The following is a 24,381-nucleotide window of genomic DNA, read 5'->3' as shown; positions in this document are numbered from 1 at the left end:
TAGTGGATAACAGAGGAAAGGAGGCAGAAATATTTTAAGAACTAGAATACTGGGATGTCTGGTATGTAATAGTCTTTCATAAAATTAGCTATTCCAACAAATAAATTGGAACAAAGGCAATATCAATAGGCATGTTATCAAAGAAGTTGCTAGACTTCATGGGTTCTCATCTCTAGACAAGGGACTACAGACAACCAATGACTTCCAGGAAGAGATTCAGCCTCTCCCAGGGATTAGTAACCTTAACAGTAATCAAATACAGAGAGGCCAACATTGAAATTGTATACACAACAACAACAATGAACTCAGAAGGTTTGCACAGGATTGTGCAGACACACACACACAAACACACACACACACACACACACACACACGCACACACACACCAGTAATAATCCAAGAGAAAGAAGCTATCAGCTTGAGAGACATCAGGTATGGGAGAGTTGGAGAAAAGAAAGGAAGAAATGACATTGTTTCGATTCTATTTCAGTTAAAACTATATTAAAAAATAAAGTGTACTAGCCAAGTCTTAAAAATAATTATCACAGGTTTCTTCTAAAGGTACATTAAATATAAAACATATATTATTTTATATAAATTAAATCATTTAAGAAACAGTTTTAGTATTCTATATTAGCATGTTAAGAAGTTATGTAATTATTTTAATAAACAGAAATTTATAGGTCAAAATTGTCTATTATTCAAGTTTTCAAATAAAAATTATAAAACCTACTTCCTTAGTAACAAAATGAAACATCCTTAAAATGATAAAAAGATATGTTCACAAAAGTTAAATTGCTTAAATTTTACTTAATTGAAACATAGAATATTTCCCTAGTCATGTTAGGACATGAAAAGATACAATGTCGACATTGTATCTTAGCTAGTAACATTAGTCGAGGGAGGGATATTAGAATTAGCAAACTAAAGAAGCACAAGTTAAATTATCTCCATTCATTCATTGATCACATAAATATTTATTCTAGGTTATCTTGTAAAATGACAAAATCTAGTTAATATCATTAGAAAGAGAAAAAATATGAATTAAAAATCAGTTCTATTCCATATAGAGTAAAATTAATTCCTAAATTAAAAAAAGAATTATGATAATATAATTATATCATATATAATTATAATAATATAATATAATAATATAAGGTAACTAGTGGTGAATTTAACAAAGTATATTATGAAACAGTGTTTAGTAAAATTGATGAATATTCATGTACATGTTGTGACACACCAAGTTTGCAAACTGAAAAAGCCGTACTTTTCGATGCCTTTGTTACCAAATAAATTTGTATATTAATGTAATCTTGTTTAAAATACCATTAAACTTGGTTTTAATTAATTATTTTTGTTTCAAAATTTTAATTTTTAAATTATTTCTCATTCTCTGTCTCTGTTTCCTATCTGTGATCTGTGACTCTATCTCTGTCTGTCTGTCTGTCTGCCTGTCTTTTATCTGTCTGTCTGTCTGTCTCTCTCTGTACATACCACAGCATATATGTGGAGGTGAGAGGACCACTTGCAAGAGATGTTTCTTTTCTTGTATCACATGGGTCCTTTCATAACAAACTCAGCTAATCCACTGATCAGGCATAATGCCAACTGCATTCATTATCTGGGCTGTCTCACAGGTTTTTATTTTTGTTTTTTGATAGACCTTGACAAATTTCAACACGTGTTGGAAGACAAAGAACCAAACTAGGTAAAGCATTCTGTGAAAAGAAGAAAATATAAAGTAGTTTTGTCGGACATATGTATTGGTTTTAAAAGTTTGGGGATAAAATGTAAGTGCTTCAAAGGCTTATTCCTAAAAAATTTTGTTTGAAGATAATTAAATCATGGAAAAAATGTAGTAATGAAAAAAATTAAACAATAAAGTTCTCAGCATGTTTCATAAGTAGGTATTCTTATTAACAGAAAGACAAAATAATTTGATATTTAAAAGTGCTATAAATGGGCTATGTTATTTAGAGTTTTTTTTTTTGCAATTGTGGAAAGTGATGTTGGCAAAAAAGTAAATGGAAAAACAAAAGAACAGAAGAAAGAAAAAAGGAAGGAAGAAAAGAAGAAAGGAAAGAAAGAAGGAAAAAAAGAAAAAAAGAAAGAAAGAAAAAGAAACTGGCCCAAAAACTCATGGACACAAGGGGTGCTTGACAATGAGATAGAAAGAGAAAAGAATGAAAGTAGTTCTGAGAATCAGAAAGCAGGATCCACCACTAACGAAATAGTTATGTTCTCTCATTGATACATTTGATGGAACTTAAAGGAGCTTTCAGCTATTTTTTCATGTTTGTTTCCTTATGATACAAACCACAGGGAAGGAAGATTATATTCAAAAAATGATGATGATAGTTTTTTCTTCCATTGTCATCCACCCTTTGTTGTAAGACTTTGCTGCCCCCTCCTTCAAAAAAATGGGGTTTATCTCTTCATTTTTCTATTTTAAGGTTTCGATTGCACCTGGGTATGGTTTTGTATGCCTTTAATACCAGCACTCTGGAGAGCAGAGCTGGGAAGAGCTCTGTGGGTTTAAGGTTAGCATGGTATACACCTTGAGTTCCAGGACAGCTAGACCAATATAGTGACCTTTTTTTTTTTTCGCAACACCCCATTCAAAACAAACAAACAGAACTCTTTTAAAAATTAGCAAGCAAAGTAGGTGGTGTCATTATGACATTTCCACACATTTGTTGTATTGGTTGATTGTCCTTGCCTGTTTCTGTCTTCCACCTCACTCTGGGCCTCTTGTATCCCTCTCTTTTCAATATACTCCATTCCACTTTCAAATAACAGGTCCTATTATGATCTCCTCAACTCCCTTAAAACCTCCTCTTCTCTTACATGGACTCTTTTCTTGGCTCAGTTCCTCAACCACATTCACTTTCATATAAATATACTTATGTAATATCAGAAAGTAAGATCTACAAGACACAGAACACGTAGCATTTGTCTAAGCCTAGCACTGTTCACTCAACATAATTTCATTTCAAGACATTTCCATTTTCCTGAAAATTGCATAATTTCATTTTCTTTATTGCCGAGGACAATTCCATTGTGAATATGCACTACATAGTTATTATCAACTCATCAGCTGATGGACATCTCAGCTGATTCCATTTCATGGTTGTTGTGAATAGAGCTGTAATAAACATGGTTGTACAAGTATCTTTGTGGCCTGATACCGTCATTTGGGTGCATATCAAGGGCTGGGATATCTGGGTCTTATAGTATTATTCTGAATTTTATTGAGAAAACTTCACACTTATCAGCTTACACTCATTCCATGAGTAAATAGGATTCCCACTTTTTACGCATATTTTAAAATTTTTATTGACCTCATGTGTTTCTTCTTTTGAAAACTTCCTGATTAGTTCTTTGGCCTATTTATTTTGGCAGAAGTTTTTTCTTTACCTTTTGCAATTATTTACATATTTTAGATGCTAGACTTTTATTTTCAGTAAAGTGCTAAAGATTTTTCTTCCATTCTATAGACTGCCCATTTGCTATGGTGACACTTTTCTTTCATGTGCATACTTTTAAATTTTTATGTAACTTAGTTTCTTAATTTAATGATGTTTCCTGTGCTATTGAGATTATATTCAGAAAGTTCTTGCCTTTACCTTGAAGTACATCTTCTGTTTTCTTCTAGTAGTTTCAGATTTTAAATTAAGGCCTATTATCATTAATATAGATTTAATGCAACATGAGAGATATATATCTAAATTTATTTTTCTGAAGGTGGACATACAAGTTTGCAGCACTATTTGTTGAATAGGCTGATTTTTCTTCCTCCTTCATAAAAATTAATGTAACCATGGTTGTGTGGGTTTATTTGCAGGTCCTCCGTTTGGTTCCATAGGTCTAGTTATCTATTTTATTCAAATCGGCGTGGATTTAGTTGTGAAACTGTCTCTGACCAGTGAGTCATTTTCAAATATAACTCATAGGCTAGCTAGTACATTTGCTTGGGCTTACCTTCTGCAGTCTGGAGTTGGGAATCTGTATTTACAATATAGACAGTGGGAGCTAGTATTTTAGAAAGAGTACTTCTAGAAAAAAAAATACAGCGACCTGAATGCTAGTTTGCTCCTGTTTAGTTGAGGCAGAGACATTCACCCCATCATATTGGAGCCAAAAGGGGTCTTTCGTACATCAATACAGCATGTAATAGCTGGTGCAATAACTGTCCTTGAAAGTCTAGCTACATTAGTAAACCAATGAATCATGCACAGTTAAAACCCTTGCTTTGTTTGAAGTTAGAAGGTTGTGAAATTGACCCGATGTGCAGAAAAAGAATGTAGTATTTATGTAAAAAATCCTGCTGAAGCATGGAGCATTCGTTCTGGACATTCAACAAATTAATTATAGACTATTGCACTCAAAACCGTGAACGTAGCCACAGTAGTAAAAGTGGACACTTGCTGCACCTTCTCATTGTGGTGGTACTTCTGCAAGAACTTTTATTGGGCAAGCTTACTATCATTTTCAGTTTACAAATGAGTTGAATAACTTGGCCAGGATAGTAACATCCCTAAGATTTAGAGAGGGGATTCAAGCTCAGGAGGCCCGTCTTTGTAAACTAGATTTAAATATTTGGCAGTGATATATCTTTTCACATGGACATATTAGTTCTTTTTTTTTTATTTTCATAATTACATCTAATTTCCACTCCTCTCTCCCTCCCCCCACTCCTCTCCCCCTCCCTCTCCAGTCCAAAGAGCAGTCAGAGTTCCCTGCCCTGTAGAATGTCCAAGGTCCTTCCCCCTCCATCCAGGTCTAGGAAGGTGAGCATCAAACTGGCTAGGCTCCCACAAAGCAAGAACATGAAGTAGGATCAAAACCCAGTGCCATTGTCCTTGGCTTCTCATCAGCCCTCATTCTAGTTTTATCCCATGCTTTTTCAGTCCCAGTCCAGCTGGCCTTGGTGAGCTCCCAATAGATCAGCCCCACTGTCTCAGTGGGTGCGTGCACCCCTCGCGGTCCTGATTTCCTTGCTCATGTTCTCCCTCCTTCTGCTCCTCATTTGGACCTTGGGAGCTCATTCTGGTGCTCCAATGTTAGTTCTTATACGATTCCACTATCATAAAAGAAGAAAGCTTATATGAGAACATACAGAGACGAAGAGGACAGTATCTTTTTGATTATGAAAAAAGCTCACATTAGTGTCTAACATCTTTCATGAAGTAACAATGGCATTTTAATGCTTGTATTTATACCTATTCCTTTTATTTTATTTCCCAATTTTGATACATTATTTTAAATTTCAATCTACATCTTTCTCTCAACCAACTTTCTACAATTGCTAAAAAAACATAGCAAATAATGAAGGTCTATATACTGTACATTAAAGTCTAGATCTTGCATATCACCATAGAACCTGCATCTGGCGATGGGTGAAGATAGAGACAGAGACCCACACTGGAGCACCGGACTGAGCTCCCAATGTCCCAATGAGGAGCAGAAGGAGGGAGAACATGAGCAAGGAAGTCAGGACCAAAAGGGGTGCACCCACCCATGGAGACAGTGGGGCTGATCTATTGGGAGCTCACCAAGGCCAGCTGGACTGTGACTGAAAAAGCATGGGATAAAACCGGACTCTCTGAATATGGCGGACAATGAGGGCTGCTGAGAAACCAAGGACAATGGCACTGGGTTTTGATCTTACTTCATGTTCTGGCTTTGTGGGAGCCTAGCCAGTTTGGATGTTCACTTTCCTAGACCAGGATGGAGGGGGGAGAACTTTGGATTTTTCACAGGGCAGGGAACCCTGACTGCTCTTCAGACTGGAGAGGGAGGGGGAGAGGAGTGGGAGGAGGGAGAGGGAAATGGGAGGCTGGGAGGAGGCAGAATTTTTTTTTCAAAAAAAAAATTCAACTTAAAAAAAGTGTATTTTTCCAAGGAAGAATTAAACTAAAAGAAGTAGGTATAAAACTTATACACATTCTAAATCATATATGAAATTGTTGAGCCCTGGTTGACCAAGATCAATCATGCTTTGTAGTATTGGCTACATTCTAAATCATATATGAAATTGTTGAGCCCTGGTTGACCAAGATCAATCATGCTTTGTAGTATTGGCTAGGGACTCTACCAAAAAGAGGAGCAAGAAAGGATGTTGAAACACTGTTGATATTTTTCACTATTAAATATGACATTTCAACTTTTCATTTCACAGCTATCTACAGAGTATCGGGATCAGTTCCAGGATCCCTAAAAATTCCTCACCTTGAATCAAGGCTCTATATGATATTCTTCGATTTACTTCATTTTGAATAACATTGGGAAAAAGACATTTGCCTCAAAGGTGTCTTTTAAAAGAATACTTTCCAATGCCTAAGAATAGCAAAGTGGTTAAGAGAGATTTAGATGATGAAGTCATTGAGTCTGTCAAGGACCTTCTGTCCAACGAAGACTCACCCGAAGAGGCTTTTAAGAAGAGTGAACTAATCGTTGATGTTCAAGAAGAGAAAGACACCGATGTCGAAGATGGATCTGAAGCAGATGATGAAAGGCCCGCTTGGAACAGTAAGCTGCAATACATTCTGGCTCAAGTTGGATTTTCTGTAGGTCTGGGGAATGTGTGGCGATTCCCATACCTCTGTCAGAAGAACGGTGGTGGTAAGTCACGCTTGCTTGCTTTAATGATGAATTGCTACACTGGTAAATTACTGTTCATTATTTCGAATAGCCCCTACTACTGATACAGTATCATATTTTCAGAAATTGTGAGTTCCGTTACAAAGCTAGGGAGACTCCTTTATGGGAAGCAAGCCCAGCACTGTGTTATTAAGTTTCCAGAGAAACACAACTGTGTCCTACAAATACTCAGGGATTGCTCAAGGAAATGCATTCTCGAACGTCTTCCCTGAATACTGTAAACATTGCTGAAGTACTGAGGGGAACGTTTCTAACATGGGTTTTGTTCTCTGCATGCCGGACTTTTGCTTTCAATGAGAATCTAAAGCCGACAGCACTGACTGAACGTGGATGTTCTCTCGGTGACTTACTACCTCTGAATTCCAAATTGTTTCGTTCTTTAACAAAAGAAGAACTAACATGTAATTTAGAATGATTATGGTCTTTAATGTGGACTAGCACTTTTAGGACTCACGAAGGAGTTGAACCAGATAATTACCATAATACCATTCATTCTTTGTCCTTGGAGGTTTTACACCATCTAATACAGGTCTGTAATATAATACTAAGGAATGCTGTCCGGCTTCAACATGTTCTTTGGAAAAGAGAATACTCTTATTTCATTTCAAACAAAAATAGTTTCACCATTATTAGCACTTTTACTATGTATAGTGGACACATAATTTTCAACAGTTTAAAAAGAATAAAACTGTCATAAAACTCTTGTGAAAAAGCTGGGGATGATGGTACATGCCTTCAATCCCAGCACTCAGGAGAATCTCTGTGAGTCTGAGGCTATTCTGGTTGACAAGGTGCCTTCCTGGATAGCCAGAACTGTTACACACAGAAGTACTGCATCAAAAGCAAACACAACAGCAGCCGGGCGGTGGTGGTGCATGCCTTTAATTCCAGTTCTTGGAAGGCAAAGAGAGGCAGATCTCTGTGAGTTCGTGTCCAGACTGGCCTGCAGAGCGAGGTCCACGAAAGGCTTCAAAGCTATAGAGGAACCCTGTTTCGAAAAACCAAACAAACAAGCAAACATATTCATGTCTACATACATACATACACACATATATGAGGGGAATATTTATGTATTGATATGTATATCACCAATATTTTTGTAATTGTATAATATATGCATATAAAGCATGATAAAGCAAATATGGATAAAAGTACATACTCTGGACTGAGATGACTCAGTAGGAACATTACATGTTTTGCAAGCCTGAGTCCCTGAGTTTGGAAGACCAAGCATGGTAGCACGTATCTAAACCCCGAATGCTCATGGCAGGAAGTCATGCAAATTTATGGGGCTTGCTAGTCAACCAGTTAAACCAAATCAGTGAGTGCAGTCTCAATGAGAGACGCTGTCTTAAAAGACAAAGTTTATTTTGATAGACAAAGTGCCTGAAATTGACCTCTGGTTTCTACATGCTTATGTCCCGACACATACACAAACCCAAACCTACATATTCTGAAAGGTACACATTTTTATCTCCAACTATTACAAGGGGTGCTTTGATATTATTTCTGGTCTGTGATAGTTTGTTTGGCTGAAAACAATTATGGTTTTATTTTGCAGTAATTATAATACACACACACACAAACCATGTCAAATGAATGGAACTAGTCATTTGCAATTTTTCCTCAGTTACTAAGATAAAATGCCAAGGCATTATGGTGATTAAAGTATATTTTAGGTGGTTAGAGAATTCCACCAGGAGCATAGTAAGAGGTTTGGAAAGCAAACTTTTGAACGAACCTGACTAAGAACTAAGAATTCAGTTTCACATCAAGTGAGCCACCCACTCCATACTGCTCATCAAACAATAATTCTCTAGCAAGTTGATAATATCCCATGGGAATTATTTATGGTATCAAAGATTAGCACCTGTAGGTGTACTTTTTTTAAATAAAAATTGTTTGGTTTTTTTTTTTATTTTTTGCTGCTTGCTTTTTTGTTAGTTTCTCACTATTCGTTTCATTTTCTAAGATTGGCGGAAATACTTACTTGGAGACATTTCACTTTCTATAACTTCCTGGACATCCTGCTAAGGATAAAGACAGACTCAGATTAAAGTTTGGTATTATTCCTTTCAGTATTACTTCAGCCTTGATGGACAGCTATTAAAAGTTTGACTATTAGTTATTAACAAGACCTACCTCTCTACCTCTTTCTTAGTAATATTCAGGTTAATTTCCCTACTATTGATTTCTTGCCTACCAATGTAAATAGAGAACAACATTGCATATCTTGTAAGAAAAATTGGCTGAACTGGAGAGTGTGTTGCATATGTGTGTTCAGAGGAACATGCATGCAGAGGTCAGAGGAGGTTTCAGGATAGTTTTCTCCTTCCACTATGGTTCAGGAAATCAAATTCACGTCATCAGACTTGTGCAGAAAGGTACTGTCTAGCTGGCCTGCGAGACTTCTTAGAGGAATTAAATACAAGATTCAACCTTTTGGATGTTCAAAGAAAATCAGTTATATTTTCTCAAAGACCTCTATTTGTATTATAGAAAAAACTCTTTTCATAAAATCGTCTTTCATAAAAAGTTTAGAGTCAATGTATACTCTACTATAACTTGAAAATACGGCACGTTCTGTTTGTTTTTGTTCCTCTAGGTGCATATCTTCTGCCATATTTAATACTACTTCTGGTAATAGGAATTCCCCTCTTTTTCCTGGAACTTTCTGTGGGTCAAAGAATTCGGAGGGGCAGCATCGGGGTTTGGAATTACATAAGCCCTAAACTGGGCGGGATTGGATTCGCGAGCTGTGTAGTAAGTCTCTTCCTCTGACATTGTTCTTACCTGTGCTGGTTTAGAATCATGCAATCCTCTTCTCTGTAAACTGCAAGTCTTTGTCTCTGTATAGTTCTTTATTCACATGTTATAAACTACTGGTACAGAGTGCACTATACAAAATCATCTATGATAACTGATAGTACCTCAATCTCGAAATGGATTGTAAATGTTCAACTCAGAAACTATTTTAAAGTAAAGATAATGCTTTCAGATAAAAATATTATGAGATCAAGACCTAAATATTATTACAACTTAAAAAAATATTAGATATTATGAATTCCACCCTGCTGTTTTAAAGAGAGTGTCAGAGGATGAGCGATAAAAGGACATTCTTTTACTTTTTTGCAGGTGTGCTACTTTGTGGCTCTTTACTACAACGTCATCATTGGCTGGACCTTGTTTTACTTTTCTCAGTCTTTTCAACAACCTCTTCCTTGGGACCAGTGCCCCCTGGTGAAAAATGCATCTCATACTTGTAAGACGCAGGTTTTGTTGTCTTCTCCTCTTGAACCGTTTCAAAATTAGCAAAGGCACAGACTTTCTTTTCTGCTTTGTAGAAACTACTGTGGGTGGCAACAATAAAAATCCAAAACCAAAACAAGCAAACAAAACGTCTGGAGTGAGCATCATAATAGACTCCCTTCGGCTTTTGGAATGGCCACTTGTCGTAATCATTATTATTTTTTTAAATCTTAGAATATAAAGAACCATTTTCTATAGAAGGCAACTCATTCATGAAGTTAAAAATGTTCTCCTAGTCCCATTTAAGAAAGTAAAATAAAACACGTGAAATATTTTTTATTTGATCCAGTATATACAAATGTTACCATTTGGACTTGCAATGTATGCAAATATTATTTTGTTGGCATTATAGTTAACCTTAGTTTTCAGGCAAAAATTCCAAAAATCCTGCCTGAATTTTACTTTAACAGCACATACATATCTCCTCATTCTGCTTTTCAGCAAAATCTCTGGCTAGCAGCTATCACATCTGACGGTGCTGTGCTCCTGTACCATATAATTATGGGTCTGGGAAGGGGAATGTTAATTACTTGTTTCAATTATTTCCTTAAGAAGTTCATGTATTCCTTTGGAATTCTTAATAACTATCAAGAAGAATACCTGTTCCCGGATTTTTCAGAGTCTGCAAATTTTTGTATTTCATTGTGAGCTTGACAGCTGTTTTTAGGTTAAATATTTTCTAGGAAATGGATAAGAATTGGCTAATGGACTTGTTCAGCAAAATCCAATATTACTCATTGCTCCTCATATATAGTCAGAATTATTGCATCTTATCTCTTTTTTTTTTTTCCACACAGATATCGAGCCAGAATGTGAAAAAAGTTCCGCCACCACCTATTACTGGTACAGGGAAGCGTTGGATATCACCAGTTCCATCTCTGAAAGTGGAGGCTTAAACTGGAAGATGACTGTCTGCCTGCTGGCTGCCTGGGTCATGGTTTGTCTGGCCATGATCAAAGGCATTCAGTCTTCTGGAAAAGTTAGTATGCTAGAATCCCTCCTGATTCGGCTAAGTACCCTCCGTGGGTATTGCCAATCCCTTGTAGCTATCCCCAAAATTCAGATGACAAATTGCTTGTAAAACTTCATTCTAAGTATTTTATGAAAAGTGATATTTTTAAAAACGTGCCTTTAAAAAGTAGATAAGTAATAAGCAAAGTGTTTTGTAGTGACATTTAGTATCATTTATAGTATCGTTTTTTTCTAGCAAAATCTTTTTTAAAAACCTTCAATATTTAAGTCTGTTCATTTTGCCATTTGTTCAGCATCTGTTAGTTCTCTGACTACGTCATCTCCAGTCATGAAAAGTGATGGAATGATGAATTAAATTTTTTGTTTGTTTGCTTTGTATCATAGCCTTCTTTGGGGTCTTTTTCTAAGAAATGATTATAAAGAATATTCAAATCGTGTACTTTTGAGTGTTTCTTAAAGTTCTTGTCCTTAGGTAGTTAGAATGATGCCAACAAGCAACACAGAATACCTAAAAAATGACAAGAGCACACCTTCCAGGACAAATAAAAATTTAAATATACTGGGCTTGGAAAGGACATTAGGTGCACTATGAAGTCTAAATAGTTTGCTGTTTTCTTTTTTTAAAATGATGCATTGGTCACATAATTTTTATTAATTCTTTTGCTTTCGAAAGCATAAGAATCCAACACTTATCACTGCCCTTCCCATCCTTCAGCCATAGGAAGAATTCAGTGTTGGCTCTTCTTACTGTCCCCTGATGGTATAATTATATTAATTTCTCTTTGCAAAGTGTAGCTGTAATCATGTGTCTTTTCAGTCTAATTGGGCATCATAGTTAGGAACACTGGGGAGAGTGGAAGTTGGACTACTCTACTATTATTATAAGAATAATTAATAACAATTAATCATGTAATAATAATAATAATAATGTGACATTGGCACAGATGATTTGAACAAAGACGGTAATAAGTAATTATACCTAGTAGACATCTCTTTGTTCTGGGACCTGTACTACTTTATCTTACTTACTCCTCAAAGCCCTAAAGTGTAGTTACAACTTTCCGATCCACTTTACTGATTAATAAAAATGGCTGAGGCAGGTTATCCTGTGTAGCCCAACTTTTTTTGAACTGGAGTTTTCCTGCCTCCCGTGTGGTAGTCACAGTCACACAAATATGTGTCACCATGCCTTGATGTCTGTGTCTTTCATGGAAGAGGCTGTGGTATGGTCCACGCTATGCTGCCTCTGAGTATATACATTTGTGCCTATCAAATGACGACTTGAGAATGGGGATGAGAGTGGGCGGAAGTTGGTCTGACTCATCTTTGTTTCCTGTTGATTCCGTTTTAGTAACAATAAGGATGGCATTGTATCCTGTAAATCCGTTTATCTGACCCTTCATGTTCTTCTTGTGGCTGCTACATTATTTTGCATGTGACAAAGTGAACATAATAGCTGCGCAACTAAATGTCTTGCAATCTTTTGTAAATGTTATTATGTTTAATACTAACTTCCCAACTTTAGACACTGCTTAGATTGAGTGTACCTTGACCTAGGGGTCACTGAATTAGATTATTAATAAAGGAATAAGTTCTTAAGCCAGGTTTCATGACATGAACATAATTGTTAAGTTAGTGTTATGTGGGAGGAAGAGCCGTCTCTGGTTGACTATAGAGATTTGAAAGCTGTTGTGATTTAGTTTGCTAAGACTTTCTGAGTGTGTGTGCTATTGTCACTTAGAAAATAATTTCTTCTTTTTAAAAACTATACTAGTTTCTATTATGCTATTTTTACAAATTGCAATTGTACACATGTGTGGAACCCAAAGTTAATGTTACAATTTTTTCTGGAAAAAATTGTATAATAATCAACACGAGTAAATGAGCATATCTATCACATCACATATTTATCAACTTTTCTGATGAGACTACTTGAAATTTACTCTCCTGATATCAGATACTTTCCTGTTTTGTCTTTAACATCATGCAATAAAAATGTTCGAGTAGAATGGAGTACAAGTTATGCAGACCATGTGATTTACTAAGCAAGAGAACCTTAGGGAGAGAGTGACATTGAGGCGGAATTTGAAGCAAGACTTGGGCTGTGTTGTATTGGATGCTTTAATACAATTGAGGGTCTCTTCTCCCGAGTCATCATCCTCTTCCAAAAGTGATCTTAACAGTCCAGATGGGGCAAAAACTAGCTGTAAGCAGCACGCGAAAAGATAGGAATGTTTAAATTGACGCCGTTCTTTAGAATTGAATAGAGAGGTGAAGACGGTGAGAGGAGAATTGGTTGTAAGGGTGAATGTGTGTGTATTAAACAATCAAACAAAAAGCCTCCAAATAAAGTGTTATGCAAGCACTAGGCAGAAAAGAGTGATGGAAGGCTAGCAAGTACACACATTGTCATTGGGAAGTCCCAGTTGGAAGATGAGACCGCCTTATATAGTTTTTTTTTTTTTTTTTGATTTTCGAGACAGGGTTTCTCCGTAGCTTTTTGGTTCCTGTCCTGGAACTAGCTCTTGTAGACCAGGCTGGCCTCGAACTCACAGAGATCCGCCTGCCTCTGCCTCCCGAGTGCTGGGATTAAAGGCGTGCGCCACCACCACCTGGCTCCTTATATAGTTTTTTAAACATGCAAACACACACAGGGTAGAGAGTGGGAGATGCTGCCTGGAACCTGTATGAGTGACAAGAGAAGGATGCTGGTAATCACTCAGGCTGCCTAAACACACCTCAAAATGCAACTGCAGCGCTGGATTCTGATATCTTTTATTTTTCTGCCTCCCTTTGGGGAAGAGAAGTTGTTGGTCTGTGAGCACACTCAACAACGAGTTAAATAAAAAGAAGACAGCAAAACCACAAAGAACAGGACTATTCCCCAGTATAAGAGAATAGAGGGAATAAGAGAGATAATAAATCCTCGTATAAAAAAAAAAACCCTTCTGGGACAATGCTTGGTGATAGTGAAATTAATTGCCTCTGTAATAGACAGTCCAGTCTCTCTGGTTATGTTCCCAGGCTATATGAGACCTGGTTTCAACATCTTATGACATTTGTGACCCCAAAATAGGAGATTGAAATGATATGTTATTGACGTGCTTCCAGCTCCAGGGTGACATTTTTTCTTAGCATTTCTTCACTATCAGTGTATTACTCTGTTAAATATTGTGCAAACATTGGTTTCTTCATTCTGACAGCCAAATGAGTTGTAAGTTTTATCTCTAATCCACAACAAAGTAAATAGTTCAGGATCCAGTTTACTATCCTGAAGTAAGTAACTAAATTATTTAACTAAAATCAGGCATTGAAGTCAACAGTAAGATTTCTTCTGAATGCGTGTCTATAACTAACATTTTAATATTAAGAGAAAAACAATTGAGAATTATTTTAAGTTTCCCAATTCTAGTAGTGAAACAATATGAAAATAGTCTACATAATATTTTGGTTGACAAAGTCATCTTTTACTTAATATAACTGCTGTGAAAAGTATTTTGGTTGGCAATTCTAAGGAGGCTCTAAATTAAACAGAGGAATGCATCTTATTCTCTTTTCTAATCACATGTACTTTTTAAACTATATCAGGCTCATCGACTCTTCCATTCATCGATTTATTTTACAAAGGTATTAAATATTTGGTCTTTACTAGAATTTGATTTAGTTTAGCAAGGGGCAAAGTCTGGATTTAAGATCTTTCCATTCTAGTGACAGAGGCAAACCACAAATTTATAAAATCATTCTAGGTACATGAGTACAAAACCAATATATGCAATGCATGAGGTTTAGGTAGCTATATACAATAAAGTGATTTCAGGTAACAATGTATATGCATCTGTGGTATATAAGGTAAATTTAATTGAATTTTTTCAGTTTCATACAAGATTTTGCTATAAAAATATAGCCATTTGTGTAAATGTAAAGAATTTGTACTTAAGAACAAGGTAGATGCTTTATACAGTATGGCTTAAGATACATTCATGTAATTCTAAGAATTTTATAAATAAATATACAGACCTTTCTTTTCTTAGAGAAGAATGCAGTCATGGGATTGGCATACTTATACTTTTTACCTGTTTGATATATTGACTTTGTTTTCACAATATAAACTGGAATATTTCTATTTTTCTTCCTTAAGAATGTATGTTAAAATCTTATTACCAAATCCAGATTAGTTTATTTAAGAACACAAATGTCTGTTGAACTAATAAAATAAAGTGGGAATAACTGGGACCACATAATTAGAAAATAATTGAAAATTCTATATAATAAATACACTGTAGTGTGTACACAGAAGAAACCTTAACTTTCTAGGAGTTCTCTTCTAATGTACAGTATATTTGATGACTTACTGAATGCTGTGATCTAATAGATAGATATTAGTACAGTAATTTCTGTCCTCATAAAGCCCATAGTATAAAGATCCAGGCAGATAATTGCTGTATTACATATGGTGGTGGAGGCAAAGAGAACATGCATGAGAAAGTCATTACAATTAGTCTGGATTTTAGGAAACTTCACATAGTGGGCAATTTGGGATCATGCTAAGATGGTTGAACGAAACCTCATGAGAAGGATGAGAAAGAGGTCATTTCAGGCGCAGAATCAGGGATAATGAAGCCCAGAGGAAGCTAAATGTTCCTGTGTGACTCTGACATCCAGTTTGGGCAACAAGAGATAAAGCAACAATGTGAGCTGGTTGCTGATGGACTTGGAAGTGTCTGCAGAAACTGGTAAAACGGTGGCGGTTATATAGTAAACTCTGTAAAGATTTGAAGATTTTTAACTGTTCAGCAAACAATACCATCAGATTTCTAGAAAGCTCCATACAGAAGAGCAATGGATGGTGATCCTCTGCCATACAGAGGCGAACTGATAGGGAGATGCTGGAGGAAAGATCAGCAGGAAATAAACTGAGAATGAACAAAGTCCTCATGCCACTTATGAAGCAGCAAATTGAATTTGATTTGAGAAATATGCAGAAAGGACTCGTGCTTTTGGTAGCCTCGTAATTGTGGAGAGCTACAATCAAATAAGACCTAGGGGACTGGAAGATTTAAAGAAGGTTGAAGTCATCAGAGATAACCAGAAAAGTAACCCCCACTTCCAAAATAACCCTAATAAGAAAAAAAATTAGAAAATGAACGTGAAAGCGTATCATCAAGGCAGAAGCCAATCTAAGATTATTGAAAATGTTTGTTTTCACTAATGAAAACAGAATTACTTTTTCAAAACATAGATTTTAATATACTGACATCCTACACGTAGAACTAACCTGTCCCTGATAGCTTCAGAATATTTAAGTATGACTTTCAGAGGATAAACCACAAAGGAAGCAAACACAGGCATTGTCTTTCTATTACAAGTTCTTTCGAGTTATCGAGTTGCATGCTCCCTTCCCAGAGGCCTCCTCTGCTTTGATAGTCTCCCCCTTATTCTCCCAGGCTCCCTTCATTTCTTCTTTACGCACATGCTTATCTTATAGCTATTCTGTTTCTACAAATGTATTAGGAGTTTAAGATCTATTAATGAACAGGAAAGACAAGGCCTCTACCTCCACAGAGCTTCTATAACAGCAGAGCGGACAGCCCACAAGAGAACTCAAGTAAGGTAACATCAGCAAGGCTATCTGCTGTCCCAGACAAAAACAAACCTAATGGTAATGTCTCCAAGGGGATGTCACTGTCTCTACTGTAGCAGGAGTCATACCAGATGGTGGATTCAGCGTGGAAATCAAAAGGGCAGTCTTATTTGGGCTGCTCAGGAAGATTTCTGCAAGATGTTTCTGTGAGTAGAGAAGAGGAGCAAGAAGGTGGTGTGCTTACAGGGAGAGGCTGAGCTTGCTGCACCTACCAGGTGGTAAGGGCATGAGGGCCTGAGCTCCACAGAAGAACATTATTAGCTTAAAGGTTTGCAGGACTGAGGGAGCAATTAGCAATCGGTTCAATGCTATTAGGAACACTTAGGATGCAGTTAGCAGAAAATGACACAGCTGGAATGCTGATGTGGAACCTGAGGGCATATTGCAGATTGTCTTGGACAATTCTGCATGTATGATTTCAGCAACAGGATCACCGGGACCATTTTCTGAAAAGGAGAGGGCACAAGTTAGAGAGAAATTCACAAGTTTGTTTCTACAATGTAGAAGTATTATAATTGTTAGACCTCCACCTGAAGATGTCAAGAAGATAGTTAATGCCTGGTTCAAATGACTCCTTTGGGTGATAAGCAATTTCCTGAGTACCTTACAAGCAAACATAGCAGAAATAAATTGTTAAAGGTTTTATACTGAATGCAGTACCTAAAGATTACACAATACTTTGGGAGTTTTATAGCTTCATCATAAAAAATTCCATAAAATATGTGTAAAACATGAACCAGGATTTGTTAGGCAGATTATGTTTGATCCTTTCTTTCCTAAATATTGCTTTTAAATAGGCATTAAAAACTATCAACACCATTAATTAATCGTACACTGTAGTTGTACCCTCATTCAAGGAAAATTAAGTTAGCTTTTTTTGCATGTAGGCACACAATGATATCTAGAGTCATTGAGCAGAATTAAATCCTGCTACTAAAAGCAACATAGATGGTAAACATTTTGGATTTTTTAATTCTGCATACACACAAACATGCAAATGTGCTCTTCGCATATTATCCATCTACTAAATGAGATGGCATTCTATCATTTACAATAACTCAGATAGAACATAAGTGTAATAATGTAGTAAGAGAAAGACAAATTCTATGTGTTTTCCTGTCTGGCTAACTAAAAGAGCCTATCACATAAGAAGAGAGGGCAGCAGAGTGGTCATTCTAGAGACTGGGAAGGAAAGAGATGGATAAAGAACTATTGGACAATGACACCCAAAAGACAAAAGGAAGATCACAATTCAGAATTGGGTACCACACTGGGGTGACTATAGTTCACCATAACTTACTGGGACTTTTAAGATAATTGTAAGCTTAAAAGCTTATAACACAAAATCTTAATTACCTCTAAATTGTTATTAAGCATTTTATACAAGTATTGAATTGTACTTTACCCCATAAATATGTACAGTATGAATCAGTTTAAATGGAGTTTTATTTATGTCTCAAATAAGATCCTAAAGAATCTGAACAATTCCCTTTAAAAATGACTTTAGAAATTGTTAACCGTATTGTTCCTCACACTACAAAAAATAATAGTAGCCAGCAAAGTGTAGTTATAACCGTAAGAATTGTCATTTTTCTATCTCACCGACTGTCATTTTTTTCTTTTTTGCTTGCAGATCATGTATTTTAGTTCTCTGTTCCCTTACGTGGTACTTGTATGCTTCTTAATCAGATCTCTCCTCTTAAATGGCTCAATTGATGGCATCCGACACATGTTTACCCCTAAGGTATGTGCCTTATTTTCCACTACGTTTATTGTAAATATATCTCCTTAGCTATGTTTAAGGGTTAATTCTTTTAACATAAATATATTAGACTTCTAAATTATAGTATGTAGACCATTAGAGAGAAGTGGTTTTTCTGTATTTCCAATTCGATTCACCTCCAATTTTTAAAACATACCATTCAGGTTCTTGAGTGAAATTGTCAGTATTTAAATTAGAAAAGTCTCTACCTATGAAATAGCTTATGGTTTACAGTAATAAATCTGGGAAATTTTGATCTGCATTTTCTCATCGTCCTCTAGTTGAGTGGTTTATATCTAATATGTGTCAACAACAGTATCTTTTTGCTAGAAGAACTAGTGAAAATATTAATTTCCCCAGTATCCGCAGGTTACACGCCATCTAAAATCTCTGGGGGAGAATCCCACTGTTTGCTAGAATACTGTCTTATATAGAATTAGTGTTTTCTTGGGAATGTTTGGCTCTCTCTGGAGTCATAAATAAAGTGGTACACTTGATAATTTTTATAAACATGTACACATACCAGGAAATTTTCCGTTAGTTTCAAAGAGGGTTTGAAATTCATGCAGTCCATCTACTAAGCAATGATAAGTTTATTGCTGTCTGTCTTGTTCCTGGTTACCCATAATTTACTTGCAGACTTAATCATGCCTTGTTGTTTTTAATTCAAAACAAAACAGAAATAGGTTTTGGGAGTGCCTGTGTTTTTGTGGTTCAGCAACATAAAATTCCAGCTCACCGTTAGCTTGTTCAGACTCTGGTGAGGAGGTCAGTGTGTGCAGTTAAAATAGTTCCTACCCTGGAGGTTATGTGAAGGACGATTGTGGTACACTGGCGAGCCTGTAAGCACGGATCTTTGAGCAGGGGCAGAAGGGATTAGCTTCTGTGGAATTCTTTGTCAGCTGCCTTGTTAGGAGGTAAAAGAAGCTGTGTTCTTTGTATGTCTGGATCTGAGTTTGTATTTATTCTGTAGGAGCAAAAATGCTGACGTGGGCGTCTGGTTTTCTTCTTTAGTCCAAAAGTGCTCTTTAATATTTGGTGCCATTGAGAACTTTCGGTGGAACACTGCTTTGGATTCATACACTTCAACCACCTTAGAATTAAAATCTGCTCCAAGCCTCACATACTTGATGACCAAAGCGATTTATATTCAGAGCGCTGAAGAAAATGTTTCTCGAGTTCAAGGCAACTAATTCTTCTGGCTTAACTTCTGAACTGTAACTGCTTTCCCAGTTCACAACTAGCTGTCACACAATTCTGGAGTTTGATTTTAGTACATAGTTTAGAACTGACACGAACTTTTATGTGGATCTAGCATTTAAAACTTTAGCTTATAGTAACATTTTGATTTGTAATAGGGATCTCCTTTAAAATGTTAGTTCATTTTCTTTCTTTTTTTCCTCTTTTCTTGTTAGCTAACTTCCCATTTACTATTGATAAAGTAATGGTTAAAAAATTTTCTCAGGCGACCCCACCCTACAAGCAAGGTGATTGTCTGGGGCTACCCCTACAGATAAATGGTGTTTGTTCTAGGGCAGTAGTTCTCAACTTGTGGGTCCCAATTTCTTTTTCAAACTTCTGTCTGTATAATTATTAGTATATTGATTCATAACAGTAGCGAAATCAGAGTTATGAACTAGCATCAAAAATAAATTGTATGGTTGGGACAACATGAGAAACAGTATTAAAAGGTTTCAGCATTAGGAAGTTGAAGAATTACTGATTTAGGGTATTGACAAAAAATTAAAATAATTATAGCATACGTTTTGTTTGTTCGTTTGAGACAGGGCATCACTTTATAGTCCCTTATGGTCTGGAATTTAGTCAGGACTGGCCTCATCCATATGGCAATCACGCTGTTTCAACAAGATGCTGGGATAAATTACTTTTTTTTAACCAAAAAAAAATATTTTATTTACTTTTTCATCTATTTATTTTACGTCCGAGCCTCAGCCTCGCTGCCACCCCCCCACACACACACCTCCCATTCCCCCTTCCCAGGCCTTCCACCACCTCTGGCCTACCCCCAATTCCCACCTCTTTTGTTGTTTCCATTCAGGAAAGGGCAAGTCTCCAGTGAACATCAATAAGACATGGCATGTTATATGCTACTTTACTTTACATTGTTTACATTGTTTATGTAGAAAAGAATGTACCTAAGCACACAAAATACCCTGAAACACCAAGTAGAAAATTCACCTTGGTATTTGAAAGCAGGTGAAAAGAAGTCTTTAGACACGGCTCTCTCCTGCCATCTAGTGGTGACGCCATCATAGACAGCTGAGTGTACTTGAAGAAATACCCCACATATTAAACAGCTGTTAAAAATAGTTGCTTGCTAAAATATTGATCTAATATTATGTTCAATAATAAGACTTCATAAAGTATTAAAATAATTTAAATAATCTGAAGCACTACATCCATTATTTGAGGAAGAGTGGTAGCTTTAGAGGTTCTGAATATTACTATTTATTTCCGCCCCTGACATGCAATGTGGCAATGGGCTGGTTTCTCATCTTTTCAAAGGCTCAGATAGCATATTCAACAGCTGCATGAATATAAATTAGAAAAACATGCACAGCACTTCTCTGTGTTTGTCACTATAATCTTCATGCACTATCAATATTGGACAGTTAGACTTTGGTTGATACTGTGGCAATAATTTTGTTGCTACTCTTTCTATTGAAAAAGCAGAATGAAGAGGATCGTGAGTTGCCTTGACTTGCACTTTAAAAAAAGTGCAATGGCTTTTGTCTCTTTTAAAATACTTATTGATTTATTATGTGTACAGTATTCTGCTCGCATGTATGGTTGCAGGGCAGAAGAGGACACTATACCTCATTACAAACTGCCATGAGTCTCCATGTAGTTGCTGGGAATTGAACTCAGAAACTCTGGAAGAGCAACCAATGCTTTTAACGTCTGAGCCACTCCTTCAGCCATTATCTTGCACTTTCATTAAATCCCTTAGCATCACGGTTTGATTTGGTACGATTCATATTCTTAGCTATCACCTACCTTGACATTACTCCCAATAAAGATAATTTGACTTCAATGTAAGAGAGAAAAAAATACCAATTAAGCATTTTTATGAATGGAAATAAGATTAGGGGCTTATTGAATTGATATTTCATTAAGTTCTTGAAAGATTTGATGAGTTTTCAAAGAAGTAAGACACAGCCCACAAGGTGGAATGTGTTTGCACATTCAGAACACTCGTAATACAATAGACCTCCTTCTGTTCTTAAAGAAATGGAAAGGTATCTTGGCAGCCCAGGAATTCCAATCGTGTACCAGTTACCTCCATCCTTAGACTTCCAGCAAAATTTGGGAAACATGAGAAGGCTAGGATGTGAAGTGATTATTTCCCTTTGTATTGGTACTTGATGTATTATGCAATGGAAAAGACAAGGAAAGATATAAAATAGGAAATTATCAAAGAGTAGTAATTTCTCTGTCACCATCTGCGGTTATGATTTATCTGGAAACACTGAATAGTTCTCTCTTAAGTGGAAAAGTCACCATGTAAGGGCTTGATAATATTCCCTGTTGCATTCTTAGCTACTTTTCTAGAAAAAAAATATTCCTAAGTAATAATTTATTTTCCTCTTTTAAATTACATTTGGGTTTACAGATATCACTTATCCATATTAAAATGATCTAATCTCATATAAGTGAATTGCTCAGAACTTGGGATTTATTCCTGACTTCTTTAATTCTCTCTTATTTTCAAACAGCTCGAAATGATGCTGGAGCCCAAGGTGTGGCGAGAGGCTGCCACTCAGGTCTTCTTTGCCTTAGGTCTGGGGTTTGGTGGCGTCATCGCCTTTTCGAGCTACAACAAGAGAGACAATAACTGCCACTTCGACGCTGTCCTTGTGTCCTTCATCAATTTTATCACTTCTGTCCTGGCGACGTTGGTGGTGTTTGCAGTCTTGGGCTTCAAAGCCAATATCGTGAATGAAAAATGCATTTCACAGTATGGACAAATCATTTCCATTTGCTTCTAATGGTACAATTCTCTATAAAACCTGCATCAAAGAAACAGGGTGCTCATTCTCCTTCTGCTCTATTTTTTAGGAATTCTGAGATGATTTTGAAATTTTTGAAAACGGGGAACATTAGTCGGGATGTCATTCCCCATCACATTAACCTTTCAGCTGTTACTGCGGAAGATTATCATTTAGTTTATGACATCATTCAAAAAGTAAAAGAAGAGGAGTTTGCTGTTCTTCATCTCAACTCCTGTCAAATCGAGGATGAGCTAAATAAAGTTAGTAAGCCATGTCTGAGAAGTCAAGCAATTATCATTCAATTCAAGTATGCATCATCCCAAAGCGTTCTTCAGTGAAGTGGGTTGCACAGTGCCTAGCGATGCAGTTTCAAAATTCTCAGATAACTCTGCATCTCATAGAGTATGTTTACTTACAAAGATTTTGGTTATTTTAAAAAAGAAGTCTCACCAGTATTCAAACCAATAGCTCTTCCAGAATGAAGACTAATCCGATACACATTTTGGTACAAAATTTAATGCAGAACTTGAATTTTGGTTTCTGAGTTTTTGATAAATGGATGAATGAATGATAATTTTTGTTAGACAGTAGAGTTCAACACATTCTGATTATGTCTTTTTCTTAGACTCTAATTTATTTTAATCAGCAAGAAATTGGGGAAAAGTAATAAATGTCCTTCTATTGGTTTTTATTATCTACATACATTGTCAATTAGGAGGACAGAAATTGGCCATTAATCATTTGTTCTAATATAGATAGCTATGCCTGAAACTCAACATAAATATCTCATGCTGGCAACTATGGCTGAAGCCTTAAATAATTATAACTTTGAATTCTAAGAGAAAATATGGTTTCTAGTTTGTTCACCAATTCTTTTAACGGAAGTAATACAATCACCATGCAAGTAGTGTAGAGTTTTGCTTTTTAATCCTAATAACATATTTCACTTTGTGTGTGTGTGTCTATGTGTGTGTCTGTGTGTACATGTAATGGCATTTCCTCATTGGGAATGTACAGAGAGACCATAGTTTGATAGGTGTTTTCACCAATCACTTTTTTACCTCTGATTTCTTAATGTACCTGGAACCACAGGGATCTGCTTGTTATGTCTGTGTGTGTCACCAAACTCCTACCTTTGTACCGCAGTTATAGACACATGGCATCAGGCCTGGCTTTTACATGGATATTAGGCAGTTATACGAATCCTCATATTTGTACAGCAAACACTTCACCCACTGACCTGTGGCCTCATTTTTTTTCATTAAAAATTATTTTTCCTATGGTTGTATATTCATTGTACATAGTACTGAGTTACAAAAGAACAGTATCCTTTGGGAGTTATATTTCTCCCATGCACACTCCTCCTAAGAGTTCCTCCTACTGTTTGTTTTCTCAGACAATGTTGTTTATACTTTAACGAATGTGTAATTTAACACATGTATATATTAATTTAATGCTTAAATATATATTGTGTATGTGTGTTAGAAAAAAGGTAAGGGAAACACACCAAATATGCAAAAAACTTTAACTGCTAAATAATAAGAATCCAACAACTCAATCAGTAAATGGCTTACGTTTTCCACTAACCACACACAGACACACACAGATACACAAGCACACACACACACGCATACACACACATTTTACAAACAAGAAATGAGAGAAAACATGCAAGATTAGTCCTTCTAAAACTAAGTATGTTTGATATAAATATCTTCAGTTATACTCACTTTTCTGTACAAGATATGACCTTGTGTTTAAGCACTAACACAATTTCATAGTGTATACATGCTGCATCATGTCTGCCCTTCCTCTGCTGATGCTCACCTACTTGGTTCTAACCTAAGCTGTTGTCAACAGTACTACAGTAACTAATGTTCAAGTATGCCTGTGATGTGTTAATGGGGAGTTCATTCATTAAACACCAGGCATGGTACATCTGTGTTTTATGGTATATCCACTTTTAGTTTGGAGGAAAATTTCATAGTAATTTCCATATCATTAGAGTCCTACCAGTG

At 36.1% G+C, this 24,381-nt stretch overlaps 1 protein-coding gene across 1 annotated transcript in view; it reads left to right on the top strand.

Annotated features, from left to right (window-relative positions):
- Slc6a15 (solute carrier family 6 member 15) overlaps positions 1-24,381 on the top strand; it is a 48,285-nt gene that overhangs the window by 11,933 nt on the left and 11,971 nt on the right. The window contains exons 2-8 of the mRNA XM_075954373.1: positions 6,185-6,627; positions 9,272-9,429; positions 9,802-9,928; positions 10,773-10,954; positions 18,222-18,332; positions 22,088-22,329; positions 22,431-22,623. Of these exons, the coding sequence (XP_075810488.1) occupies positions 6,339-6,627; positions 9,272-9,429; positions 9,802-9,928; positions 10,773-10,954; positions 18,222-18,332; positions 22,088-22,329; positions 22,431-22,623 (1,302 nt within the window). The 5' untranslated portion in view covers positions 6,185-6,338. The remainder of the gene's footprint in view (positions 1-6,184; positions 6,628-9,271; positions 9,430-9,801; positions 9,929-10,772; positions 10,955-18,221; positions 18,333-22,087; positions 22,330-22,430; positions 22,624-24,381) is intronic.

The sequence above is a fragment of the Microtus pennsylvanicus genome, chromosome 20 (genome assembly GCF_037038515.1).
Source record: "Microtus pennsylvanicus isolate mMicPen1 chromosome 20, mMicPen1.hap1, whole genome shotgun sequence".
NCBI classification, from domain to species: domain Eukaryota; kingdom Metazoa; phylum Chordata; class Mammalia; order Rodentia; family Cricetidae; genus Microtus; species Microtus pennsylvanicus.
Note: the sequence above shows the minus strand (reverse complement) of the source record. Positions and strands in the feature narration are given on the sequence as shown.